Raw genomic sequence first — 26562 nt, 5'->3', positions numbered from 1 at the left:
GCCCACCCACTCGCCCAGGACACGCCCACCCGCCCAACCAGGACACGCCCACTCAACCAGGACACGCCCACCCGCTCAACCCCAGGACACGCCCACCCGCTCAACCCCAGGACACGCCCACCCGCTCACCCCCCCAGGACACGCCCACCCACCCGCCCGACTCGGCAACAGCGCATGCGCCCTGCCCTTCCTCGCCGGCTGCCGCGGTCGCGCAGGCGCGGTGGCGTCCGGCGCTGTGTGACGCCAGAGGGACAAGATGGAGGAGTACGCGCGCGAGCCGTGGTGAGTGAGTCAGGCTCTGATGGCTGGTGAGGCCCGTGACGGAGGGCGAGGGCGAGGGCGGCGGCGCCGCTCCTGCGAAGGGCTCGGACGCGGCTCGGGCCTGGTTATAGAAAAGAAGCGCCTTTTCCCATCCCCGGAGCCCGGGGCAGTGGGAGGCCGGGCCGGGCCTCGCCGGTGTGAGCCGCGCGCGCGCGCGCACACGAGCCGTCCTGGTGCCCTTGAGATGCCGCGGAGGCCGAGCGACTCGCTGCTGCCTGTCTGCCTGTCCGTGTAACTTCACCCCCCGAGCAAGTCACCCCCTTCTCTCTCTCTCTCTTCCCCCCCCCCCCCCAGAGCAAGTCACCCACTCTCTCTCTCTCCCTCTCTCCCCCCCCCCCCGAGCAAGTCACCACTCTCTCTCTCCCGCCCCCCCCCCCAGAGCAAGTCACCCCTTCTCTCTCTCTCTCCCCCCCAAGCAAGTCACCACTCTCTCTCTCTCCCCCCCCCCCCCAGAGCAAGTCACCACTCTCTCTCTCTCCCCCCCCCCAAGCAAGTCACCACTCTCTCTCTCTCCCCCCCCCCAGAGCAAGTCACCCCCCTCTTCTCCCCCCCAGAGCAAGTCACCCCCCTCTCTCCCCCCGAGCAAGTCACTACTCTCTCTCCCCCCCCCCCCGAGCAAGTCACCCCCTTCACTCTCTCTCTCTTCCCCCCCCCCAGAGCAAGTCACCACTCTCTCTCCCCCCCAGCAAGTCACCACTCTCTCTCTCCCCCCCCCCCCCCGAGCAATCCACCACTCTTGCTCTCCCCCCTCCCCCCCCCCAGAGTAAGTTATCACCTTCTCTCTATCCCTTCCCCCCCTCACCGAGCAAGTCACCACTCTCTCTTTTTATCTCTCCCCCCTCCCCCCCAAAGCAAGTTACCACTCTCTCTCTTTATCTCTCCCCCCTCCCCCCAGAGCAAGTTACCATTTTCTCTCTTTATCTCTCCCCCCAAAGCAAGTTACCACTCTCTCTCTTGCCCTCCCCCCCAGAGGAAGTCACCACCCTCTCTCCTCCCCCCCCCCCTCCTCCCCCCCACACACACACAAAAACCGAAAGTGAGGTCAAGGGTACTTGTAGCCTTGTCTGATAAATATAGTCGTCCTTTCATTATGTCTTCGAGATCTCTCAAAACGAGCGCCTAATAATAATCCTTGCATTTGATATAGCGCTTTTCACGTCGGGAGGACATCCCAAAGCGCTTCACAGAATATACTGTAAAGTGAATTGACTGTATATTTGTGGGCGAACGCGGCAGCCAATTGCGCACAGCAGTGTCCCACAAACAGTCGTGGATTGAAAATGACCAATTTATTATTGTTTTGAGTTTTGGAGGGATTATTATTAGGCTCTGTGTGGAGTAAGGAAACTTGCCCAAGGTTTCGCCCTCTGCCTGGAATTGAACTCAGGTCTCTCGCTTGCAAAGCGAGTGCTCTAACCACTGAGCTACAGGACTCCATAGGCTTCACAGGGATGTACCGTAAGCAAATTGACTGTATATCTTCCGGGTGAAACATGGCAGCCAAGTGCGCACAGAGGTAGCCAGCAAACAGTCGCAGTGCATTGAGTGACCCAATTATTATTATTATTGTTCATTAAATTGTGTAGAAATGTGAAGTGAATTGCAAATTGTATTTATAAAATGTAAATTGATGTATATTTTGTGGGTGAAACGGGGCAAGTAGTTCATGTGCAGCAATGCCCCAGAAACGGCCATGGGCTGAGTGACCGATTTTATTTGGGGGACTGTTAACCAGGACAGTTGGAGAAACTTCCTTCTCTCCAGTAGCTTTCTCTCCAAAAGCTCCAGACACCGAGGTTCCGTCTTCCTGTTTAAGTGGAGGTTCAAGATCCCATGGCACTGTTTGAAAAGAGAAGGGAGTTTCTGGAACTCTCTCCCCCAAAAGGCTGTGAATGCTGGATCCATTCAAATTTTCAAGACTGGGAGGTGGATAGATTTTTGTTAGGTCAGCGTATCAAGGGATATGGAGCAAAGGTGGGTAATCGGAGTTGAGGTAAAGATCAGCCAGGACCTAATTGGCAGATCAGACTCAAGGGGCTGAATGGCCTACTCTTATTCCTGTGTTTTTCTGGCAAACAATGCTGTGTGCCATTGGCTGCCGCGTTTCGTCCACAAAATATACAGTAGATTGACTTTACAGTATATTCTGTGAAGCGCTTTGAGACGTCTCAAAGGTGTGGTGAGGCGCTATATCAAATGCAAGGATTATTATTAAGTAGCAGCTTGGGACTTCAACACACAACCATTTGACTTGCAGGTGAAAGTGCTACCAGCTGAACCAATCTTATCTGTTCCTTCTTCATAGCTCGTCTATCCAAAACTGGTGCAAGGATTATTATTGTTATTATTATCATTCTCATTCTTCTCTACTGCTTCTGGAGCATGGGTAGCACTTATGTCACAGAGCTCCGGAAGGGTGAGAAAGTTAATAGAAAATTTGTAAAAATATTGTTTGTTTAAATTGTTAAATAAATGTTCTGAAGTACAACTTCCAAATAATATACATTTTCTCTGTTTTAGCCCCTGGAGAATTGTTGATGACTGCGGTGGTGCCTTTACGATGGGTGCCATTGGTGGTGGCATTTTTCAGTCCATTAAAGGTTTTAGGAATTCTCCAGTGGTATGTAATTTCCCTTTCCTGATCAAATTAAGTGCAGTAAATTTTATATTTCTTTACATGCTCTGCCGGGTATCAGGTACATTTTTAATCATTAGGTCTTTGCAAATATTAAATATAAAATGTTTGTTAGCGGCATCTACGTTTTAAATTAATTTTATATCATGTGCATTAAATGTTTAATATTTTCTAACTTTGATACCTCTGCTACATTAGCAAGTATTTTTGCAATATGTATTTATTTGGCATTTATTTTTAGTGTTTGTTGCGGTAGGTATTTATGCATCTTTTAAGTTGTTCTAAACATATGTTAACTTTTTTAAAAACACAGGGAATGCGTCACAGACTGAGAGGAAGTATGACCGCAGTTAAGACCAGAGCTCCACAATTGGGAGGTATTTCATTTTTTTTGTCTTTGTACAATCTTTGCATAAATTGTACTTTGTTTATAAAACTACAGATAGATCATTTTGCCAACCATCAGAAATGTTTGCTATTAGCAGCAAACTACCAACAATCCTATTGCTTCTATTGTTGAATATTGAGATGTGCAAGTAATCCTAGCTGCTACAGTAGTACTCAGCTATGAAATAATCCCACGAACAAATTGCTGTTGCACCATTACAGAACTTGATTGGGCCAAAGTCAACACGTCAGATGCCATGGGGAGAGGAAATCTACCTAGTTGTACATTCGAATGATCATCGTGTTTAGATCTCAGTGTTACTAAGGTCGGGTTCCTAATCCTCATGAAGACTTAATTAGTGTAAACGTTTGAGGATGAGCTAATCTAGTAATGGCAAATTGGTTTCATTTTAAATTACTTCAAATTATCTTTTAAATAATAGATGAAAGGAAAATGTTGCAGAGATCAGAAGTTTAATAACCTCTTGACTGCAAAATACTTTAGATATCCAAGCAATGTTTTTTTTGAGAAAAAGCACTGCTAACTCAGTTTAACCCACAACTAGCAAAGACAGAGCTTACTATTTTGAGTTCTAATGAAAAGTTGCTGAAGAATTTACACCCACAAATATCTTGTAACAAATTAACAACACTGTTCTGACTGTTTTCCGCTTTGCTTTTCTCTACCTGTGTATTTAGGGAGCTTTGCAGTTTGGGGCGGACTTTTTTCTATGATTGACTGTGGCATGGTGAAGGTTCGAGGAAAAGAAGATCCATGGAATTCTATAACCAGTGGAGCCCTAACAGGCGCCATATTAGCTGCAAGAAGTAAGTGTGTTTTTCACAGCTGTGCAAGAGTTTGACTGATGATCGATATAGGGCAAGGATGTATGATCAGTCAAGATGTATGACCCATTTTCTGGAGAAAATATATGCATCTTGTAAATAATGAAATGTGTAAAAATAGCATCGAGTCCCACTTGGAGACTGAGAATCAGTGGAACTTCTGCTTTTCTTAAAAAAACAAACTAAAATTAGAATTGGAAAAGCAAATTTAATTTTATATGAAGTCTGTAGGATGTGGCCTTGTTATAGATATGGAGTATTCCTAGAAGACTATTTCTAATCCAACAGGCTTACTCATCTTTTTCTGAGAAAATTAACAGCATACTGCTGAAAATGCTGTGGTGTGTGTCTGCCTTGTACAGAGATGGGTAATTCATGCTCAGAACGTGTGCACTCTTTTTTAAGTACATGAACACTGTATATTCTTAAACTGAGCATTTTTGTTTAGATGGTCCAATGGCAATGGTAGGCTCAGCTGCTATGGGAGGTATTCTACTTGCTTTGATTGAAGGAGCTGGAATATTGCTTACACGCTTTGCTTCAACACAATTTCCAACTGGTAAGTTTGAAGATGTAATATTATTTCTTAAAATGTACATTACAGTGCCCCTCTTTGGGTGAGTGTATAGAATTGATCCAGTTTGCAAACATCAATGGAAATAGCATTCAAACTTTAATAACATGGTAAAAGTTTCAAAACGGTGACAATTACTACAGTTTCAGATGTGCTTTCGACAATGCAGAGAAAGATGCTCAGAAATGGATTTCTATATAAATGTGCATACCTTGTTATTAAATTAAGAGCCTTGCCTATTTTCAAGCGATATATTAATTATTTGTGCACAGGAACCTGACATACCCAAAAAAACGATACGTCAGCCCCTTTTGCACTTTGAATTGCCCTTTTATATTTTATTACACTGTTAAAGAAATAGTACTTTAAATAGATATTAATGGTGACTCAATGTCATGAGCATTTTCTCCCAAAACAAACTAAGTCACATTTTTCTGTGAATAGTAATTGTAAAAATGTGAATTTGTTTTATATGTTGCAAAAAGACTGCTGTATGCTATGCCAGGATGTATCATTGTATCTAAACTAGGTTTAGTCAGCTGTAATTTGAACTGGAAATGTTACTTAACCTGCAAGAACCTGACATCCTCGGTGTGAGTGTGTGTAAAATGGGGAAATGAATCGTGCTTAAGAAGCTCATAATTGAATTGGAAGGGGGAAAAAAAAGAGGAAAGCAAAGAAAGCGATGAAATGACTGATTGCTGTTGCAGAGAAGCTTGAGAGTGCTCCAAAACTACTTTGTCCCTTCTACAGGTCCACAATTTGCAGATGACCCTAACCAACTACAGCCTCCACCATTTAGCGACTACAGACAGTTTCAGTGAGAAAGCTAAGATCAGTGTATTTGTGAATGCTGAAAGACTACTGTCATCAAGAAAGAAAACACTGGGAACTTCCTGTGAACAACATACTTGCAAATATGTAGTCATTGGATGTAACCTATCNTTTTTTTTAGCGCTGTTGTGAAGTATTGCAGGGTTAATGTGGTTAGCAAAGGCCATTGGAGCAAAGCTAGCATTTAAAATGTATAAAATGGTTTTCTGCCAGTGACCTTGTAATATATGTATATACAGTATATGCCATTATTTTATCTTGGTATAAAGGCCTTTTATCTGAGTAGAATTGTTACGTGGTCTAATGTTATTTTCTGTGCCTGAGTTTTCTCTAAAAGAGTAAAATTGTAAATTGAATGATAATTGCTGGAATTGTAGTGTGTTTTTTTCTGCATTTCAAATCCACCCAGAACAGCCAGTGACTCTTCCAAGAGATAAAGCTATCAAATTATATATATATATTAAAAATACCGAGCTTTACTAGGCCTCAGTTGGGATGGCAGCGTTATTCCATCTCAACACTCAACGCTAGTGAAGAAAAAAAACACATTTGAAGTGTAACTCAGAAGCGAATCCTCCCTGTAGGATTTTAAATGTCTTAATTATTTAACCAGAGTTTACAAAATAGCTGGCTTTTGGGAAAGACTCACAAGGTCTTAATTGTAAATTGCAATGGAATAAGCGTGTTAACATTTGAACCATTTATAGTATGAATTCAAGGCAATAGATTTGGGGAGAAGAAATGTTTCATGTTAGTTTCAAAGCCAAATTAAATAAAAAATAAAATAAACATTAGTGTTCGAATCTAATGTTATGTAAAAGATGCTGTAAATTTGAGTATCACTGTGGTGCTCGTTTGGAACTGTAGGAGGTAGGTGCCAATTCACCATGAAACCAAATTAACATGATGAATGAATCGGTTTGTGGCGTCAGTAATGTGGGGTTTGAGTTTATTTGAAACCGTCACCGATGATATGCACCTCGCTAGTAGGAGACACATGATGCATCCTTAAGAAATGATTAAATGTTTTCCTTTTTATGGGAGCTTCATTGTTCGGGCTGTCCATTCCTGTACCCGATGTCCATGTCTTGCTTTTGACGAATCGATCATTTTGTGTCTGGGATTGACTGCTCAAAATTCACTCCATAAATTTGACCTGAAGTTGAAACTAGATCCCAAAGGTGAAAGGATAATTGAATGTACTGCTACTGTACTTAGGATTTAAATAGTGACCTTTGCCTACACCCATTGAATATGATCAAATACTTCCTATCTACAGGTAGAATTGTTCTATTTTATATTGTGCTTGCTTTAGCTGGACATTTGCCAAGGTATTCATCTTTTTGCCCCTCAGGAAACTGGACCTGATCATAGAAACACTTCACTTATAACTGATCACTTAATATCGTACCAGAAAAAATCATGTCTGCAGGCCAGACAACGTCTCCAGGCCGACATTAATCAATTAATTAAATTGATCTATTCTAGTGCACGGCTGGCAGCGTGCTACATTGTTGGACGTGTTGTACTTCAGCCTCTTCAAGTGGATGTTAAGGATCCCATTATACTTCCAAAAGAGAAGGGAATTCCTGTTGTTGCAAACAATCCTCCGCATAAATTGGTACTTCACTTCATGCCTAGTTTTGGAAGAGTACACTGTGCAAATTGGGTGTCACTTTCTACAAGTTCAGCCACTACACTTTACAACAATTCCCCCCCAGTAAAGTACTTTGAAATAGTGATGTATCCAATTCAAGGGTTATAGAAATTATTACCGATTGACTAAATACCAAACTACAAATTGATCTATTCCTCAAGCTACTATTAATTCTATAAACGGACATCCACTTTATTATAATATGATTGCACAAAGTAGTGGTGGCTGGAATTATTAGGTTTAATTCATAAAATATTCTGAAAAATACCCATGTGTGTACACATAGGGTTCCTATAAGCACTGCCATCTGTGCTAAATTTATAGATGACCAATTCACAAGACAAAAGTGAATGAAAGTTTTATAAACATTGCTTACAAATTGCAGAGCATTGATCACCTTCACAACTGAAAACAAATATTCTAACTTTGTACAAGAATAATTCGAAAACGCCTGGCAAGCCGAAAATCAACATTCACTCTATCCTGAGCGTTAGGAATTGTGTTTGGTGCTGAGTGGATCCAGTTCAGACCAAAATTCTTTTCACATAATTCTGCACATTTGAATGGAGTTGGTTCTTTGTAGCTGTGAAGATCTCCTGTGCCAGTTTACGAGTCGTGTCAGTTCCACCCCACATGGCTCGGTAAACAGGAAGAGTGTACTTTTGCTTTCCCTGTCAAAATAAGAAAACATTTGCCAAAAGTTAATTTTATTAGCAAGCGTTCTTGTGGTTTTACCACCCCCTGCCCCATCTCTTTCGACAATTTTCTGCCTTGCAGGTAGGTAATTTAACTCCCCACCCCCTCCCCCCCACTCCTTCTAAATGTGGTACATCTCGTTTCCAGTACCTCCTCCAAATGGGAATTATATGAGCCTTGAGAAGAAGTGCCATCAGGCTATTTGACCACTTTATCACTGCCAAGCTTGATGATAGTTTTCACTCTATGTTCAGAGATGTGCAGAGGAACTGATGCCAATTTCACCATCCTTTGTCCCACGTTAGCTATATTCAGCTAACCCGGGACATACTAGAATTTTTTTTTAAATGTTAAAGTAACTGATAATTTGCAAAACTGAAACTGAAATTTAACACTAAATTTCACAAAGAATCATAGAGAAGTGATTAAAGTTGTCTAAAGGTCTCCTAAACATTTCAATTTCACAGTCTTTATTAGATCGGTTGCCAAAAAACATGATTTTTATCCTCCAGCACGCTTTGGCAGAAGCTGCTCTTTGTATCGTATCTTTTATAATAGGTTGAAAAAAAAATTGATCTTACAAACTGATGTCTGGTGACGCAAATGCCTGCTGTAATTCCAGTGAGCATTCCAGGTCACAAGTCTTTCATTGTGAAGGATTGTGATACATAAAAATGTGAAAAGGACGGTCACAAGAACATAACACACCTGACTGTGGAGGAAATTTCTGAGTTCCTCAAAACCTGGCTCGAAGTTATTTTTCACAACAATCTGCGCCCAACGAAGACGCAGTTCAGCATTCTTAGCCTGAGATATCTTTGGGTACGTGTCAGACAGCTTTGCCAAGTTTCCTGTGAAAGCAAACATATTCTACATTTTGTTCCCACTGCGAATTATCAGCATTTTTATTTAAAAGTATTAAACTTTTTCCTGACGATATTTGGTGGAAAAATATCGATCGGCAGTTATATGTAATGGAAATAACAGCAAATATGGTGTCACTGTAAATGAAAGGTATAATACACGATGCAAAGTAACTAGTGCTTTAGCCAAGTGAAAAAAGTATTACCGCATTGCAGTTGTCTATTTAACATTCCTAGTTGACTTATTATTCCTGATGTTTCCCATTGTTAGATGCAACATCCTCACATTTACCTGCTGAATTTGAGGTCAAAGCAGGTCAGAATAATCATTGAAGGAGAAGTGCAAGAGTACACAGGTAATCCACTGCGTTTAAGTCTATAACGGTAAACTCAATGACCTCACTCCCCCCAATGTAAACTTGTATGCAGCAAGGCACTACTTGATACTTTATAATAATAAAATGCAATCCTTTCATTTGATGTAGTGCCTTATCATGTCGTTTAGACGTCTCAAAGTGCTTCAGAGGATATATAGTAAATTGGATTTACTGTATTTTGTGGGCAAAAAATATAACAAACAGCATTTGGGTTACATTTCTGAAAGGTTATGAACTTTAAAGAAAGATTTACTTGTGCCCCGTTTATACTGCTGGAAATGAATTGATCAGCAGGGAATCCCAATTTACATTTATCCCAATTCATAATCATATTGAATGAGGACTGAGGAGAGTTTTGCACACAGAACAATAGAATCATAGAATTTTATGGCAGAAGGCTATTCAACCCATTGCGTCCGTGCCTGTGCTGGTTCTTGTAGAGAGCAATCCTTTCAGTCCCCTTTACCTGCACTTACCCCTAAAGTTTACCCCTTTTTGCATGTTTAGTCAGTTCCCTTTAAGAGAACAGCGTAAAGCTTAGGTAGGATAGACTTTGTCACTGCTACCCCTCTTGAGCTTGATGTCAAGTGTTATTTACGATATGCTTTGAGGACAGATCACGATTAATGTCAGAGGTGTAATTATCATATTCTTTACCTCGAGGCAGAGGAGATATTTCCACCACTTTATCAAGGAAGTGCACAATCTGGTAGGTCTTCCAAGAGGAGAGATCAATATCTTTAATAGCATCACTATTCAGATCTTCAGCTGCCCAGAGAGATGCCAAGGTTTCAGCCGGTTTCATCAGAGTAAGGCCAGGTGAAAGATCTGGGAGATAAGGTGGCCATCCAGGCTTGTTCAGCCAGCAATCAAATTCATATCCTAACATCAAAAAAGGCCATTAGACTGTTGGAATAGAGCAGCTCAGCATATTGTTAACACTACTATTCAAATACTCATATATAGCCACTCTTTAACCTCTATTTCCCTCGATTGACAAGTAATAATAATAATCCTTGCATTTGATTTAGAGCAATTCTTCAGAACGTCTCAAAGCTCTTCAAGCGCAAAGTCACATAAGCAAAACATGTGCCNTTTTTTTCATGGATTTCGACGAGGGAAAACTACTGACCAATACGTCAGAACTTTTTGTTCTTAAAAATAGTACCATGGGATTGTCACAACTTTCTCTACCCACCAGAACAGGCGGGAAAGATCTGAGCTCAAAATTTCATTTGAATGACATCGACGGCAATTCATCTGAGCTGGAGTATCAGCCTAGATTAAGAGCTCATGTGGGACCATTCTTATTAGGTATATTTATGATTTTCTTGCAAAATCTGTCTAAGGATCTTGTTTGTTTCTTCGTATTTAACAAAGCCATTCAGCAATCATTAATTACCAGAACATGGGTTTTTTCAGGTTAAAAGCAATGTGTTTTGAAGCCATTTATCACAAGTGTCATTTAAGCGATTGATTGGTAGCACTGTATTCGAAAGATCAATTCCTAACCTGGGCAAATGCTTTCATAGCAAGACGAATATCAAAGATATCAGCAGTTGGAATAATGAAATATATTTTGCATAATTTCAAAGCATTAGTGGAGAAATTTGCTTTACCTGGTCTTTTCGCAACATCCTTTTCCTTCAACTCTGGGAAATAATCTAAATAAAAACTCAAAGCATCTTCTGCTACAATGCTTTGAAACTTGAACTTGTTTACATACGCCTGCAAAGAGAGAAATACATTAAGCACACAAACAATTTTGTCATCACTTCGTAGAGTTAAAAGTGTGCAGGTTCTCAGATAAATTTGGACAATCTGAAAAATGCAAAATGATCAATTGATTTAACTAGTATTTTGGTAATGTAGAGGCTTGAGTTTCACCTAGAAATCAGATTTACAGTTATTTGGTATTATTTATAACTTAAATTATTCTAAAAGGAAAGACAAAATTCCCCTTTAATATTATTAGTAATATTGATATTCCTTCATTTGATACAGTGCCTTTCACGTCAGGAAGACGGTTCAAAGTGCTTCACAGGATTTTCTGTAAAGTGTAGTGACTGTGTATTTTGTTTAGAGCTGTCCCAACTTATGAATCAGTCAATACTTCAGGACAAAACACAGCTTGTAATCAGAGGGAGGGAGCCAGGGAAATAAAATTATTGCAAGGGGAAGAAACTTTAAAATAGGAAATCAAAAAGTGCAAACAGCATGAATCAAGCAATGGTTACAAATTTAAATATCTTGTTTGCCCCCCACATTAAATCTCCCTGCAAACCATCTGCTCCTGAACACAAACAAAAGAGGTGACCAGTTCATTCAATCATTCATTCATTGGCGTTCTTACCTGAAGGAAAGCATCAAATCTGCTCTGATCGCCCACGAGATGAGCTAGATATGATACAAAACAGTAGCCCTTCTCATAGGGAGTTTCGTTGTACGTGTCATCAGGATCAATACCTACAAAGAAAAAAGGAGTAACAAAATCAGAGAAGGTAATTTCTCCATAAAATTAAACTCCAGCATTAGGAGAACTCTCAATGAAATATTGATAAGCACATTCCAGTTGCACAACTCTTTTGTGCTTTCACAGTGAAAGATTTTTAGAAGTGTTCTAGTTAGATGGTTAGCACTTTTAATGTTGTGGAACACAATAAAGAAAATAACTAATTGGGCCGTGAAAACTATAAAACGTAAGTTTCACCAAAAAACGTAATTCAATTAACAGGCCTAAATGGAGTATAGAGTCTGAAATCTTACCCGGTTCAATTTTGACCTTGAGTTTGTTGAGTGGGTGATCCTCCCCAGTATTATTCATATGTTGACGGAGAAGAGCTCTCCCTGTGGCAGCCTCAAGGCTAGTGTACGCTGCCCCTGAAATATAAATATGTTCTTAGGATGTGGTGGTATCACAAAATCAGGATTAACAAACATAATGATAAAACTCCTTGCATTTGATACAGCGCCTTATCACGTCATTGAGACGTGCTCCACAGAATATATTGTAAAGTGAATTGACCGGGTATTTTGTGGGTGAAACACAGCAGCCAATTGAGATTAATCAATGACAATCAACTAAAAATCGATAGCGACCGGGTCAATGTGTGCTGCGTTAATAAGAGCAGTTCGACATCTTTGAGACGTCTCAAAAGCGCTTCACAGAATATACTGTAAAGTGAACTGACTGTATATTTTGTGGGCGGAATGTGGCAGCCATTTGCGCACAGCAGTGTCCCACAAACAGTCATGGATTGAAGTGAACAGTGTATTATTATTATTTTTTTTGAAGTAATTATTACCCCCAGTACAATAAAGGAACAAGTCCTCATTCTACATGGCAGACTCCATTACAGTAACCCACAACACCATCAAACCATATTCTGCACTGATTTCAACCTGTTGTCATTTCACGTAGAATATTAACCCTCAGAAATTGGAGGCTGTGCTTGCAAATTGTTCGTTTTAAAAAATATGTACAGTGTTTTTCTAAGATTTTAAAATCAGGATTAACAAACATACTCGAAGAGGCATACCGTATATTTCGGTGGTAATTCTCCGCTGAGCGTACATCGTAAAACCCTCATTGAGCCAAAAGTCCCCCCAGTTGGCATTTGTGACCAGGTTCCCAAACCAGCTGTGAGAAATCTCGTGGATGATGACGTTGGCCAGTGAGCGGTCACCGACCAGTAAACACGGAGTCAGGAAAGTGAGGCAGGGATTCTCCATCCCACCGTAAGGGAAAGACGGAGGCATGAAGAGGATGTCGTACCTTAGGGTATCACAAGAGATGAGTTACATCGAGAAGAATTCAATCAAAAGGTCAGGGTACCCAAGCAGGGTGTTCTAACCTTTTGGATGCCCTATTTGAGTCACGATGGTGGGCCACATAAGCAATACGTTTAATATTATTAATTGACGAGGTTCTTTTGCCCTCGCTGTGCCCTCCAGCTTGTTAATGAGCTGTGAAAATGATATTCAAGTCAACTGGAACCAAAGTTAGCAAGTGCGGTATTGTGATCTTCAGGTGGAAATCAGAATCACCAGGTCAAAAGTGACACCCTAAGTCAGCTAAAAAAATGCCTTTCCTCTTGTCTCACCCATCAGCTCTGTGAGCCCAGCCCATAGGTAAAACAAACAATCCCCTTATTCAGCACGAATCTCTCTCCCTAAGCAACACCCCAAGATAAAAATAAAGGTGGAAACATTGCTGTTAGTTGCAAAGGAATGGGAGTTCTTTAAAATCAACTGCACATGGTTGAGATGCAGTGATATGGCGTAGTTTGACTTTTCTGTCAATAAGTAGGTGCTAAACCTCAAGGGCATATTCTGTGGGTAGGCTTCAAAATAGGTCCTTAAACTGGATAACTAGTCGGCATCACAGTCAGTCTGATCCTTCCCATTATTTGTCACGCACCCAGACATGCACGCACAGGTACAATACAGCCTAAGGTTCACTTGAAAAGCAAGTAGAAGCTCCAGGCTATTTCCCTCCCTAACCCAGGAATGCTGTGGCCAAATGGTACATCTGAATAATAATAATAATAATCCTTACATTTGATACAGCGTCTTATCACGTCTTCTGGACGTCTCAAAGCGCTTCACAGAATATACTGTAAAGTGAAATGACTGTATATTTTGTGGGCGAAACCTGGCAGCCAATTGCATACAGCAGTGTCCCACAAACAGTCATGGATTGAAGTGACCAATTTATTATTATTTAATAATATTTATTATTAATATTATTATCATCATCAATGCCATCGCTGGTGAGGGCATCAAACCTACAATAAATGAGAAACAGCTGTTCCCCATCCAGTCCAAGGTTTGAGATTTGATAACACATTTAACGCAAACAAAAAAGAAAAATCCCAGATAGCCGTGTGAAGGATTTTGTCTTATCTCCGGGTCAAAGGGTTTATGGACAGCCACTCATGTCTCCTCCACTTAATAACAGTCTTACACAAGGGTATCCATTATACTAAATACATGATCAGAAAGATTTACCTTCCCCAGACATACGGTCCAAACAGCTTCTCGCCAACGGTCAAGAATTCCTCAATCACACCATCGTACTCCTCCTTCGCAAGATGTAACAGGCAGGGTTCCGTCCAGACTCGGCTCCTGTACCAAAAACGAGCTGCTGTTAAAAAGGTCTTGCGTATCAAGACTGACTTAGGAACATGTACCTTATCTTTTCCCCTCTAAATACTGAGGCAAATCTTTTTTTCCCCCCCCAAAAAAAAGTAATGTGTAATCGGGGTCAGTGCCTATTGATTCACCACGCTTCAAAACGTGCTGTGTTGGTGCAAGACAGACTAGTTTACATATCCTTTTAAACTATAGGACTAGTCAAGTGGTCTTTTTCTAGTTTTATACATTCCCATGTTCCCTTCTGTCTTTCAAATGATCTCTTCAAATTAGACTTTACTATAATAATAATCCTTGCATTTGATACACGTCTTTTTGATCTCACGTCTTCGAGACGTCTCAAAGCGCTTCACAAAATATACTATAAAGTGAATTGACTGTATAATGTAGTGCATTAGTTTCTCTGAATCAGACACACCCGTGCTGGATTACCATACAAGAGTGACTTCTTGCACTCTCTGGGCTGTTTGAACTGATTGCATGGGAAGCAGAGGACTTGCAAAAGCAGAACAGAAAGTAGACTCGAGATACTTGCTGTGCAGCCAAAATGCAGAGATGAGTCACTCACCTCGGCCCAACCTCTGCAGACACAATATCACCAACAGCTAAAGCAATCAGATAAGAGGGAACGGGCTGATGCATTTTGAAATGGAACGTGTTTTCCTTTGCATCGTGCTCCCATTCAGTTGCGCTCATGACAGCGGTAAATCCTTCGGGAACCTAGAATGGAAACAGTAAAGCGCACATCGAAGTTGTTAGAACAAATAATAATAATCCTTACGCCTGATATAGTGCCTTATCATGTCTTCTAGACGTTTCAAAGTGCTTCACTGAGTATACTGTAAGGTGTATACACTGTTATATTTTGTGGGTGAAAGGTGGCAGCTAATTGCGCCCAGAATCACTCCCACAAACAGTCGTGGATTGAATGGCCAAATTATTTTTTTTGAAGGAATTATTATCCCCGGAAAAGCGATCCGCCAATCGACTCACTAGAAGACGTGAAAAGCGCTATATCAAATGCAAGGATTATTATTATTATTATTATTATTATAACAGCCAGGTTCCTACTTACTGCTAGTTAAACAGAGGTGAGTGGAGTAAGGAAACTTGCTCAACATTTCGCCCTGCCCGGGAATCGAACCCAGGTCCTCTCGCTTGTGAGGCGGGTGCTCTAACCACTGAGCTACAGGTCTCTCAGTCAACAAAGGTCTGGGTCCAGCTTCCAAATCCACAACCACTTGCTTTACCTTTCAGGGACACATTTAAGGAAAGTTATATGTACGAAAGTTAAGAAAAAAACCTAAATAATTGAAATTGTGCTTCCTGACAAAACAATCGTGACACGCAATTATATTCAGGACACGATGACATACGTAAAAGCGACCCAAATGCCACGAATGGTTCTGCTTGTAGTATTTAACCTTTCGAGGGGTCGCAATCAACAACAAAAGGAAACACACCTTTAAACAAAAAACATACAATGTTACCCAACTAGACTGTGCCGGTATTTAATCTCCACGTGAGCTTCCATCCATCCTATTCTTCCCTCTTGCACCTCTCTATTCCCTTCTCTCTTTCTCTCTCTCTCTCTCATGTATATAACCTACAATCCTTCACACAGATTCGATAATTTTCTTTTAAGAAATAACATTATGGGATACAGAACATGGGTAGTTTGGGACAATATGTGCGAGCGACCGCCAGGAAGGTGGAAGGCGAACTAGATGGACCCTGCCTGGTCTTTTTTTCGTCCAGCATTTCTTATGTACTAAGTCTCTGCTTAAATCCGTTGGTACTTTCTGCTCCAAACCACAGCTTACAGCAGTCAAATTGAGAGTAATTTCAGCACGACTCTCCCTTCCAAATGAGCTGATTGATAACAGAAATATAACCGTGTGCACTGACTGAACAACCAAGATGGTTAATGCCAAACAGCATCGTGCCTATAAATACTGATTTAGGAATCGTCCCGCTCTGTTGATTTCATGACCTTTTCCATCGGTATTGGCTTTACAAATGCAACCCTGCAGCGCCATTATTCAGCATTATTTGGATCTAGCTGTAGATAAAATTACACACAACTATTATATTAACGGGCGGCACGATACTCCCGACGAGAAAGCAGGCATAGATTAACAGTTTCCTGAACAACAACTTGCACTTATGTGGCGCTCTCCACACCGGCTATCGACTCCAGAGCGCTGTAAGATGAAAGGCGAGACACCATTTCGCAATGTCCCTTTTAATTATTCTTTTTGCCGCGTTTTTGAGTCTTGTGACTGTAAATCAGCCGTTTGAAACGAAGGGTGGAGGGGGAGGGGGAAGGGGGCGGGGGGTGGGGGTGGCAAAAGAGAATCTTTTCACGAGACTTACCTTAACGGAAGCAGAGTAGGTGCTCTTAACAGCAGGCGTATCAAAGCAAGGGAAGAAGGACCTGTTGCAAACGGCCTGTCCTTGGGTGAAAAGATACGGCTTCTTCTTCCCTGCCGTCTGCTCAGGGTCCAGCCAAACAACCTGACGGAACAGACCGACGCGAGGATATTAAGACATTACCTGCGCTGCGGGAGAGTGGGTGCCGGAAGGGTGGACGCGTAAGGGGTAGGGGGGAAAGGGGGAATGAGCTGACGTGGACAGGAAAATCCAGATGTAAAGGAGGGAAAGGTTTCTCTTTCCGGGTGGTTTGTGGCCGACGAAGCCAGGACATCTGAAGCAACAAAAAGTATGATGATAATAATAATATTAATAATAATCCTTGCATCGGATACAGCGCCTTATTATGCCGTTGCGACGTCTCAAAGCGCCTCGCAGTATGTACCGTAAATCGGAACAACTGTGCATTTTGTGCAGCCGCAGCGTCCCACTAACAGCCACGGAGCGAGTGACCGATTTTATTCGTTGGGGTGGGGTGGGGGGGGATCGTTGCCAGGACACTGACCAGGAGGGCGGCCGTAGGCACGGTGGAAAAGGAAGGTCTTTAGACGGGACTTGAACAACAAGGGGGCACAGAGACAGAGGGTGTGTGTCTGTGTGTGGATGTGTCTGTGAATGTATGTGTGTGTGTGAGTGTGTGTGTGTGATTGTGTGTCTCTGTCCCTGTGTGTCTGTGTGTGTGTGTGGGGGTGTATCTGTGTTTGCATATGTGTGTGTGTGTGTGTCTGTGGGTGTGTGTGTGTATGTGGGTGTGTATGTGTCTGTGTGTGTGGGTGGGATGAATGTGTTTGTGGGTGTGTCTGTCTGTCTGTGTGGGTGTGTCTGTCTGTCTGTGTGGGTGTGTGTCTGTGTGGGTGTGTCTGTCTGTGTGGGTGTGTCTGTCTGTCTATGTGGGTGTGTCTGTCTGTGTGGGTGTGTCTGTCTGTCTGTCTGTGTGTGTGTGTGCGCAGTCGGCGCTGATGCTCTCACTCACCCCGGGGCCGTCGGTGGCGGTGTAGCGGACAGTGACCTGCAGCTGGTCCCCGGGGAGACAGGGGGTGGGGAAGGTCACCTCCAGGGTGGAGCCGTAGCCGGTGAAGGGGAGCGTCCGGTGCTGGAGGGGCACGGGCTGGGCAGAGCCCGGCAGCCGGGCGGACACCCCCGGGAGGACGGTCAGGCTGGGGTGGGTGTCCAGCCGGAGCTCAGGGCAGCCCAGCAGACAGCCGAGCTCCAGCCGCACCTCGCCCTCCAGCCGCTTCCCCTCCAGGTCCACCCGCAGCTCCAGGTGCAGGTGCCGGAGCTGGAAGTGTCGGCAGTTGGACGAGGTGGCCACGTCCTGGACCATCCGGGAACACAGCTCCGCGGCCATCGCTCCGGCTGAGGCCGCGTCTGTGTCTGAGTGTCTGTCTCGGTGTCTCGGTCTCTGTGTGTCTCTGTCTGTCTCTCTCTCTCTCTCTGTCTGTCTGTGTCTCAGTGTCTCTCTGTGTGTCTCTCTCTCTCTCTCTCTCTCTCTGTGTCTGTCCGTATGTCTGTGTCTCTCTCTGTGTCTCTCTCTCTGTCTCAGTGTCTGTCTGTGTGTCTATGTCTCTCTCTGTGTCTCTCTCTCTGTGTCTCAGTGTCTGTCTCTGTGTCTGTGTCTCTCTGTCTCTCTCTCTGTGTCTCAGTGTCTGTCTCAGTGTCTCAGTGTCTGTCTCTGTGTCTCAGTGTCTGTCTCTCTCTCTCTCTCAGTGTCAGTGGCTGAGCAGTGACTGCCCCCCGAGGCCCCGCCCCCTCTCTCTCTCTGTGTCGAGTTCCTGTTTCCGGCTTTGCTTTTACTGCTCTAATGTTACACACAACACTACACCCCATATACACACCATATACACAGCACATACACAGCACCATATACACACCATACACACATCCCCACATACACACCCTATACACAAATCCCATACACACACTCCCCCATACACACAGCATCACACACACACACCCATACTCCTCCCCCCCCATACACACACACCCCTATACACCCCCCATACACACTTCCTTCCCCCCATACACCTATACACACACACACCCCTACAGACATCCCCCCCCCACACACACTCCCCCCACTACACATACACATCCCCTACACCGCCCCCCCCCCCCCCCCCCACACACACACACACACATCGCCTACACACAGGCCCCCCAAAACACCCCCCCTATACACACGCCCCTGCATACAGCCCCCCATACACACCCCCCCTCCATACACACTCCCCCTATACACAGCCCCCCATACACACACCCCATACACACACACCCCACACACACACACCCCACACACACACACCCCATACAGACACCCCCCCCCATACAGACACTCCCCATACACCCCCCCACACACACACCCCCACATGCGCACACAGCCCCCCTATACACCCCCCTACACACCCACACACAAACCCCTATGCACAGTCCTATACACAGCCACCCATAAATGTGGCTATACACAGCCATTCCATAAATTCACTGCCCTCTGAGTGAAGAAATGTTTCCTCAACTCTGTTCTAAAAGGCTGACCCTTAATTTTAAGGCTGACCCCTGGTTATAGATTCTCCCACCGGGGAAACAGTCCCTCGGTGTCTATCAGCCCTTTAAGAATCTTATATGTTTCAATAAGATCAAATGGAAGGATTATTATTATTATCATCAGTAATAGAGGCTATTTTGAATTGCCAGCTCCGCTAAAAAACACATGGTGTTGTTCATCCGTGGCGGTCTCTCGTCTCCGCAGTATTCCAGGGCACTGCTGACGACACCGCAGCCCACCAACCTTTCTTGGTACCTGTGCACTGTGTACTTGTGCTCAAAACTGATAGGATTTATTGCATCCCATCACTCACATTCTTACCTTTTCAGTACTTTTACATTTGTTGGGAGCTCCCGTTGTGTCGGACAAATCCCTACACTTTCTCCCGCATTATGTTTGGCAACGTGCTATGATAAGACATGGAGTTAAACTACTTTAAAAGCTCATCGAAATGAAAAATACACAAGTGACAGCTAAGTAGAACAGATCATTGCGGACCCGTTAAAAGCTAAAATAATAAAAACAAGTTTGTATCATTAATAGAAATGTGTTTATTATGTTCTGTTGAGAGCCATTCCATGTTTTCCAATATTTTAAAATATCTTTTGTACAAAAAAACATACAATTCCGACCCCCTTCGTCTACAATTAGAATTTGAATCCGCTTCCCTTGATTGTGTGTGTGTATATATATATACATTATTAAAAATTGACTGTAACATACATTAAAGAATGATCATATTTATTTACTAAAAGGTCAGATATTTTTAAATGTTTGGCAGCCTGTTCCAAAGGTATACACACAACCGATAAACAGATAAAGAACAAAACTGACTGCTGTAACTCTCAAAGGTACCGCATAGAACAAAAAGTTGCAGTTTCATGTCAACAGCCGGTACATGGTTTGAGTTGAAGTGTAAACAAAGTCTTGATTAATTCATGTAAAGTAGAACGATGGGTAAACTTCCGAGTAAAAGTGTTTCCTGTCAAATCATTTGAAGATAGTTTTTGGACCACCTTCAAAGCACTCCATAACTTGGGAGCCATATAGTTAATTAGTTATTCAAGTCGAGGCTTTATCTGGGACCTTGCTCTGTGCCACACGTCTTCCCACAGAAAATAGTTTTCCCACAGAAAAATCACTACGCTTGACAAAAATGACTGTGAAGCATCTTGATGAACTTCGACAAACGTACAAAGCAATTTGTTTCCTTTCATTGTAAAATCTTAATGTTACGGATATATTAACCTTGTGATTACATTTATTGTTTTCTCAACGTGGAACCTAAGTTTCTCCCTGCACCGTAACCATAACCTTAAGCAATTTATTTTGTCTTGTGGTACAACTTTCTTCTTCCAGCTTCCAGCGCCCTGGGATGTCTTTCCGATGTGAAGGGCGCTACACAAGTGTAATCTGTTGTCGTTCTTGATTCCTGACAGTGGGAGCTGTGCTGTGATGGCCCTCACGTATACAAAAAGTGGATTTCCTGAAAGATTCCTGACCAGTCTTAAACCTTTTCGAGTTTGGGGCTCTTCTCGGGATGACAGGAATGCATTTTTAGACAACAGGAGCAGATTCTATTTAAGTGAATTGAAGTTCTCTCAGCCTATGTGCGATTGAGGAAATCTGAGTTGATAGAAACTGAAAGCTTAACATCTTATTTGACATTTTATTTACAGGTTCGTTCAGGTCACTGAGTGGGCAAAAGTCACTCTGTAACGGCCATGTGATCTGTACCTCATCCACTTGGGGAAAATATACACATATATATATATATATTCTTTTAAAATCTGCACTTCGACCTAAATAGAACAGTCTCGCCACTAACCAAACCGATCAGACTCGTACGTGTCAGAAGAATTCACTGATCGTCCAAGTTTAGTGTCCAAAGTCATTCACACAGTGGAATAACCAGACTTGTCCTGTCCTCCTTACCTCACAGTGGAAGAGTCTGTGAAACTGAAACACCAGGGAGTTTTATAATGGCTTCTCGAGCTGAACTCTTCCTCAGGTAAACCTGCAGTGTTCTCCTGGAGACTCAGCTCTTGCATAGGTTATCCTTTTGGGAGAGTTCATCAATGTATAATAGCTTATTCAGGTCTGTCAATGTAGCATTACTCACATAACAAATGCTCTTTTCTGCAGGAGGATGTGTTCTGTACTGCACCACGCACTTTCAAGTAGTGAATCAGTTAAATGTGGGTTTAAATTGCAATTCTTGCCTGTGTTCCAAGTCTTGCAAATTGTCCGTATAACACTATTCATAAGTTAAAATTGTAAATGCATCTTAAACATCTCCAGAATAAATTTACAAAACTGCATCAAAGGGAGAAGAATATCGATTAGTCCACTTCAATGAATTCACTCAGGATAACTCCTTTGATACGTTAATACATTTGGTGTTTAGTTATCTTTAATGGGATTGTAACTTTATAAAAGTACGCTGTCATTGATTAGGCGTTAAGCTTTTGTTAATAAGATAACTAAGGAGAACATAAATAAGAGACATGTTTAAAATGTACCAATAGGCAACGAGTTTGAAATCTCTGCAGACGTTCAATATACCCTCTCGGTATACTGAATAACCCAGCAAGCAGTCTATAAAGTTAGCACAAGAGATGCAGGAGGACTTTGGAGGGTTAAGACCAGGAAACCATCAGGTGTGGACGAAAGCTGATTTTAAATATTAATAGTTCACCTCGTGAATCAGACTCATGATCTGCAGTTTGAGTTCCCACAGCAAGCCTGGACTCGGCTTATTCCTGCCAATGGTATTGTGCAATTGAACAGGTTTGTATCAAAGGTTGCTGTTCCAGGAAATGTGCTCCCTCGCTCGCGCCAGTGATTGTTACGCTGACACACTTGACACGATCTGGATTTTCAACTGGCAGGAATCAAGACCTCAGAACTGGCTTGCAACCTCGGACTCTTCTGTCATGTACCACTTCCTCTGCTGCGGATGATCAGGGGCATTTTGAGATAAATGTCTCTGCGGATTCGAGGAGAGAGAAAAAAAAAAGTTCAAAATTAATGGCATTTTCTTCCGGGAACATCAATAATACCAGTAAAACAGTAATACTTTTCATAGGCGGATGTTGGGATCAAAATTGCAGCTGTGATGTGCTAAACAGCCTCGCTGTCACCACTCTCACCTGTTGGTTCAGAAGGTTGTGGGTTTAAACCTCACCCACATCAGGGACTAGGAGCTCATAGGTGAGGCTGACTCTCCAGTGCAGTGTAATGGGGGGAGCACTGCATTCACAGTGTCAGGTGTTGTCGTTCTGACTGTCTGCCCGTTCTGACGGATGTTAAACATCCCGTGGCATTATTTGAAAAGAGAAGGGAATTTCGCCTGGTGTCCTGGCCATCAAATACCAGCAGGAAATGGTCATTCACTTCATGGCTGTGTGTGAGACATCGCTGTACACAAATTGTCTGCCGTGTACACCTACACTTCAAGAAAATCCTGTGAAGTGATTTGAAATGTTCTGATGTGGCGATAAAGTGCTATATCAAATACAAGGATTGTTTTTATTCTTGCTTCAGGTCCAACCATTGCAAAGACCGGTCAGCAGAGCAGAATAATTAATCACGCGTTAGTTAGTGAATCAGTATTTTTGAAGTTCCAGAGTTCATTGACATCTTTGACCTCCGTATGTTGTAAGAATATTCAGCTTTTTATGATGGTGCAATAGTTGAACAACACTGTCGACAGTACTATTAGTGAACCTCAATGAAAACACTATGTTCTTCCCTCTATCCCTATTCTAATCTAGATATAGCCATCCAACTACAAGGAAATAAAAATCATCAAAATAGGTGATACAAGGACAGAATGTGAAAAATTAACTCATTTTCCTCTCTCCATAGATGGTGCCTGACCTGCTGGATGTTCCCAGCGCCTTCTGATTTTATTTCAGATTTCCGGCATCTGCAGTATTTTGCTTTTTGTTTTGGTGCTATCTGGGATGGTTTCTCATCTCTCAGTACTCTCCAGCTCAGAAACAGATTCCAAAGATAAACATTTACAAGGAGGAAGAGGACACTGTCCAAATATCAGCACTTTTGACATTTATAGTAATCTCTGAACTCAAATTGAACTGGACAAAATGTGTCACATTTTCGTTATATCTGCCTCAACCCGAATCAAAAGATATTCACCAAACCCGTGTGTTTTACATCCTACCCACAATAATCTCAGCAGTAAGTTGAATATACAGCAAGTCAATTTACAGTTTGGGTTGAGGATTGTTGTATGAGTAATAGTAATCCTTGCATTTGATAAATACTGGACATCTCCAAGTCCCGACTGAATTCCGATTTCAGACTGAATTCTTTTCCCATTGCGGTCTGATTTACAGAGCTCTTTTTTTAAACTGTAAGAAATTTCATTAGAATCAACCAGTGGATTGAGCTGGAGCAGAATTCCCGTGGGTGGATGTGGTGGACTTCCCATTACCGGAAGGAGTCTAGATTTTGCTCAACGCTAATCCCTCATCAAGGAAGCCCATTAAGACATACCGTAAATCAGAACCACAATACAGCGCTCGTCATTTCACAGCTTCAGCTGTTTCGAGCACATTCCAGAATCCAACCCTGTGCTGACTGGAAACAGCCACCGGGTGTCATCCAAAGGGACATCAACAGCTCCAAAATTGGCTGATTTCAGATTAAACTCAAACAAAGGCACTAACTAGGTGGGTTAAGACACTGCAGTTTCGTCCACTTAGACCTGGCTCTCAATCGACCACAAACCGACTGACTGGATCCTCCAGGAATCCAGTTTGGACAGTCTCAACCAGTTCCTCTTAAGGCACTGTGATTTGCAACAAATTGGCAAACACACTCAGTGACCATAATGTTGATTGATGCGGAAAGGAGAAAAATCTGTTCTGCTGAATTAGGTGGTGTTCTTTTTGAAGCCAGAGCACAGCAGAAGGAGCTTAAAACTCTGAGGAGGCGTCCTGTACTACTCATCTACAAGGGCACTTCGTTGGGATGCAGGTTGTGGGGGGTGGGGAGGACCAGTTAATTCTCGAATTATTGAGCAAAACAGTGCTCTGAAAATATTACGATCTTCTTTAGAATAAAACGAAAAAGAAACCGGCCTCTAATCTTAACAGGTGAATTCCTGAACCGCACGCAGCAAAGGGAAAGAGTAAAGTAAATGACCCTTGAACTGGAATGTGAACTTGGGATGTAGACCATGATATGCGCCAGTCACCTGTTTCAGTCGCCCTTCTTAGAACTGGTTAGTAAGGACCTCTGGCAGCATCAGGTTTGCTTTGTTCGTGTCGCAAAGGTGTCACCAAGAGGGTGGATCCCATTAGAGTGAGTGCAGCAACACAGCCCATCTACTGAACATCATGACCTCATTAAAGTATGCAAACCTTATTTTTCTCAATAAATTCCCAGGGTGTGGCAACACATTAGTTTTCACCCAGATTTCAGCAGCCTCTTTAATCCTGTGACAGAAACTACATATAAAGGCATGATGAGAGGTGCCTGTGAGCAAACTGTGTACGTCGAATCCTATTTAAGTCACCTGGGAATACACATGAAAGTAAAGGCCCATTGTAGTCTTTCTGGCTGATCATGAAATAAAAATAAATCATAAAACTCTTCTAAGATAAATTATAAATTTCTCTTATACTCTCCCACTGATGTTTACTAATTTGCAAAAGGAAATTGCCCGTCTATTCAGAGATAGCGGGTGAAAAATGCAGGATTTAAGGTGATAATTGGGACATGGGACGAGGAGAAAGTATTGTGTTTGAACATCAGCACTAATGTGCACTGCGCTTGCCAAATGCCATTTGGCTCCTTGTTATGCAGCAAATAGTTTTGTTCCACCATATCTGCAATCTTCTCCAGCCCTATATCCTAGCCAGCACTCTCTGCTTTCACCCCGATTGATTACTCCCTCTCCACTGCCACAAGTCTAAGCACGTAACTACCAGGATCCTATTTATGCCTCTCTTTCGTAACCACTTTGTCTTGCTATTTCTCCATCTTGTCGAAAAGTCTCTTTGATGAAGTCACCTCTCCCACGTCTTACTCTATGATCCCCACTGTTCCCACCGTTAAGGACTTCACCATGTTCTTTTACGGAAAGAAAAATATAATATTCCAGACAGTAGATGAAATAAACTGGAATTGGAAAATGCTGGAGAAACTATTGATTAACAGTGGCATGTTCTAACCTGCTTTTGCATTCTACAAGGCAAGGCTTCGAAGAAACAAAGCACTACTAGAACAACCAGTAAAAAACCCACATCATTTGAAGTGACGTGACAGCCTGTATCTGGCACTAACCTGCCTGAACAGGGGCATTTTCTCTACTTTGAAGTAAACTTTTGATTGTTCGACTAAAGGGTTTCAAGGTAGAACCTGTGCCAATGAAGTCTGAAACGTAGCATTTGTAAACGAAAGAAAATGTGCAGATAAACAACTCTATGAACCAAGGTGTGCTACAAATTTGACTAAAATACATGACGCATTTGTTTGCAGTTTGATTACATAGAATCTCCATATCTATAATTTATCCCATTCATGTTCTCCTCGAGAAACTGAAATAAAACACCAGCAACTCTTTCCTTAAAGGTATTATTGGTATCTAGTTTATAAACAGTGTTTATTATCGTAGGCCACAATCTAAAATCATAAGTAACAGAAAACTGAATAATGGAAAAGAACACAATACCAGAATCACACACATTGGGTTTAATTACTTAATTAATTAAATATTAATTTACTATTAGTTAAATAAATGTAATTAAATATTAATGAATTACGTAGAATCCATACATCTGCAATTTACCTCATTTATGTTCTATTTAAACCTCGAGGAGAACATAAATTAGGTAAATTACAGATGCATGGATTCTATGTAATTGAACTGCAATGAATGAATCTAATTTAATTGCATAGAGAGGAGGACTATTGCAATCAGGTACAATACCCTGGTCATAAGATTTAAGAATACAACTGTAAAAATGGTGGCTGCATTTTACTAAGCTTTCATGTATCAGTGTTTGGGTTATGTCAACACCTTGGGACGTTCTACCAATGTGAAAGGTGCTAATATAAATGTAATTTCCCGTTGTTGTTGTTGTTGTCCCTTTTCATCCAAGCCAATTCTGTTTTAAAGGTGACAACTCATTGATGGAGTACAGTTCAATGGATGCCGAGTACAATCCCAAAGAAGTCATTCTTCAAGTGTAAGCTTGGACGATGAACTGGG

At 42.2% G+C, this 26562-nt stretch overlaps 3 protein-coding genes across 10 annotated transcripts in view; 1 reads left to right on the top strand and 2 right to left on the bottom strand.

Moving 5' to 3' along the window:
* The first annotated feature begins 239 nt into the window (after positions 1 to 239).
* Positions 240 to 5955, top strand: timm17a (translocase of inner mitochondrial membrane 17 homolog A (yeast)). The gene is given in 6 exon segments (NM_001292526.1): positions 240 to 282; positions 2842 to 2941; positions 3270 to 3333; positions 4043 to 4171; positions 4638 to 4748; positions 5517 to 5955. Coding segments are annotated over 6 exon segments (501 nt in total). The 5' UTR covers positions 240 to 256; the 3' UTR covers positions 5588 to 5955.
* A 1641-nt stretch (positions 5956 to 7596) lies between these two features.
* Positions 7597 to 18337, bottom strand: rnpep (arginyl aminopeptidase (aminopeptidase B)). Of its 2 annotated transcripts, none has more exons than XM_007894242.2 (11): positions 17751 to 18331; positions 16721 to 16861; positions 14913 to 15064; positions 14201 to 14317; positions 12730 to 12965; positions 11957 to 12070; positions 11544 to 11656; positions 10810 to 10918; positions 9848 to 10072; positions 8659 to 8801; positions 7597 to 7925 (listed from the first exon to the last, which is right to left on the bottom strand). In XM_007894242.2, exons 1-11 carry the CDS (start codon positions 18123 to 18125, stop codon positions 7779 to 7781), a joined length of 1872 nt encoding a protein of 623 aa, XP_007892433.2. In that variant the 5' UTR covers positions 18126 to 18331; the 3' UTR covers positions 7597 to 7778.
* Positions 18338 to 20043: 1706 nt separating this feature from the next.
* Positions 20044 to 26562, bottom strand: part of inava (innate immunity activator) — a 39012-nt gene continuing 32493 nt past the window's right edge. For all 7 annotated transcript variants that reach the window (XM_007894245.2, XM_007894248.2, XM_007894247.2 and 4 more), the window contains one exon: positions 20044 to 22308. In XM_007894245.2, coding sequence (XP_007892436.1) covers positions 22222 to 22308 — 87 coding nt within the window. In that variant the 3' untranslated portion in view covers positions 20044 to 22221. The remainder of the gene's footprint in view (positions 22309 to 26562) is intronic.

The sequence above is a fragment of the Callorhinchus milii genome, unplaced genomic scaffold (genome assembly GCF_018977255.1).
Source record: "Callorhinchus milii isolate IMCB2004 unplaced genomic scaffold, IMCB_Cmil_1.0 Scaffold19, whole genome shotgun sequence".
Lineage (NCBI taxonomy): Eukaryota > Metazoa > Chordata > Chondrichthyes > Chimaeriformes > Callorhinchidae > Callorhinchus > Callorhinchus milii.
This window is presented reverse-complemented; position numbering and strand designations above follow the sequence as displayed.

What these genes read in the sequence shown, in the direction of transcription:
- rnpep (XM_007894242.2), bottom strand. Translation starts at nt 18,125, where the DNA reads ATGGCCGCGGAGCTGTGTTCCCGGATGGTCCAGGACGTGGCCACCTCG. An exon ending in GGACCGTATGTCTGGGGAAG is followed by an intron (nt 12,966 to 14,200) that starts GTAAATCTTTCT and finishes TGATACCCTAAG; the next exon opens with GTACGACATCCTCTTCATGC. An exon ending in AATTACCACCGAAATATACG is followed by an intron (nt 12,071 to 12,729) that starts GTATGCCTCTTC and finishes TTTATATTTCAG; the next exon opens with GGGCAGCGTACACTAGCCTT.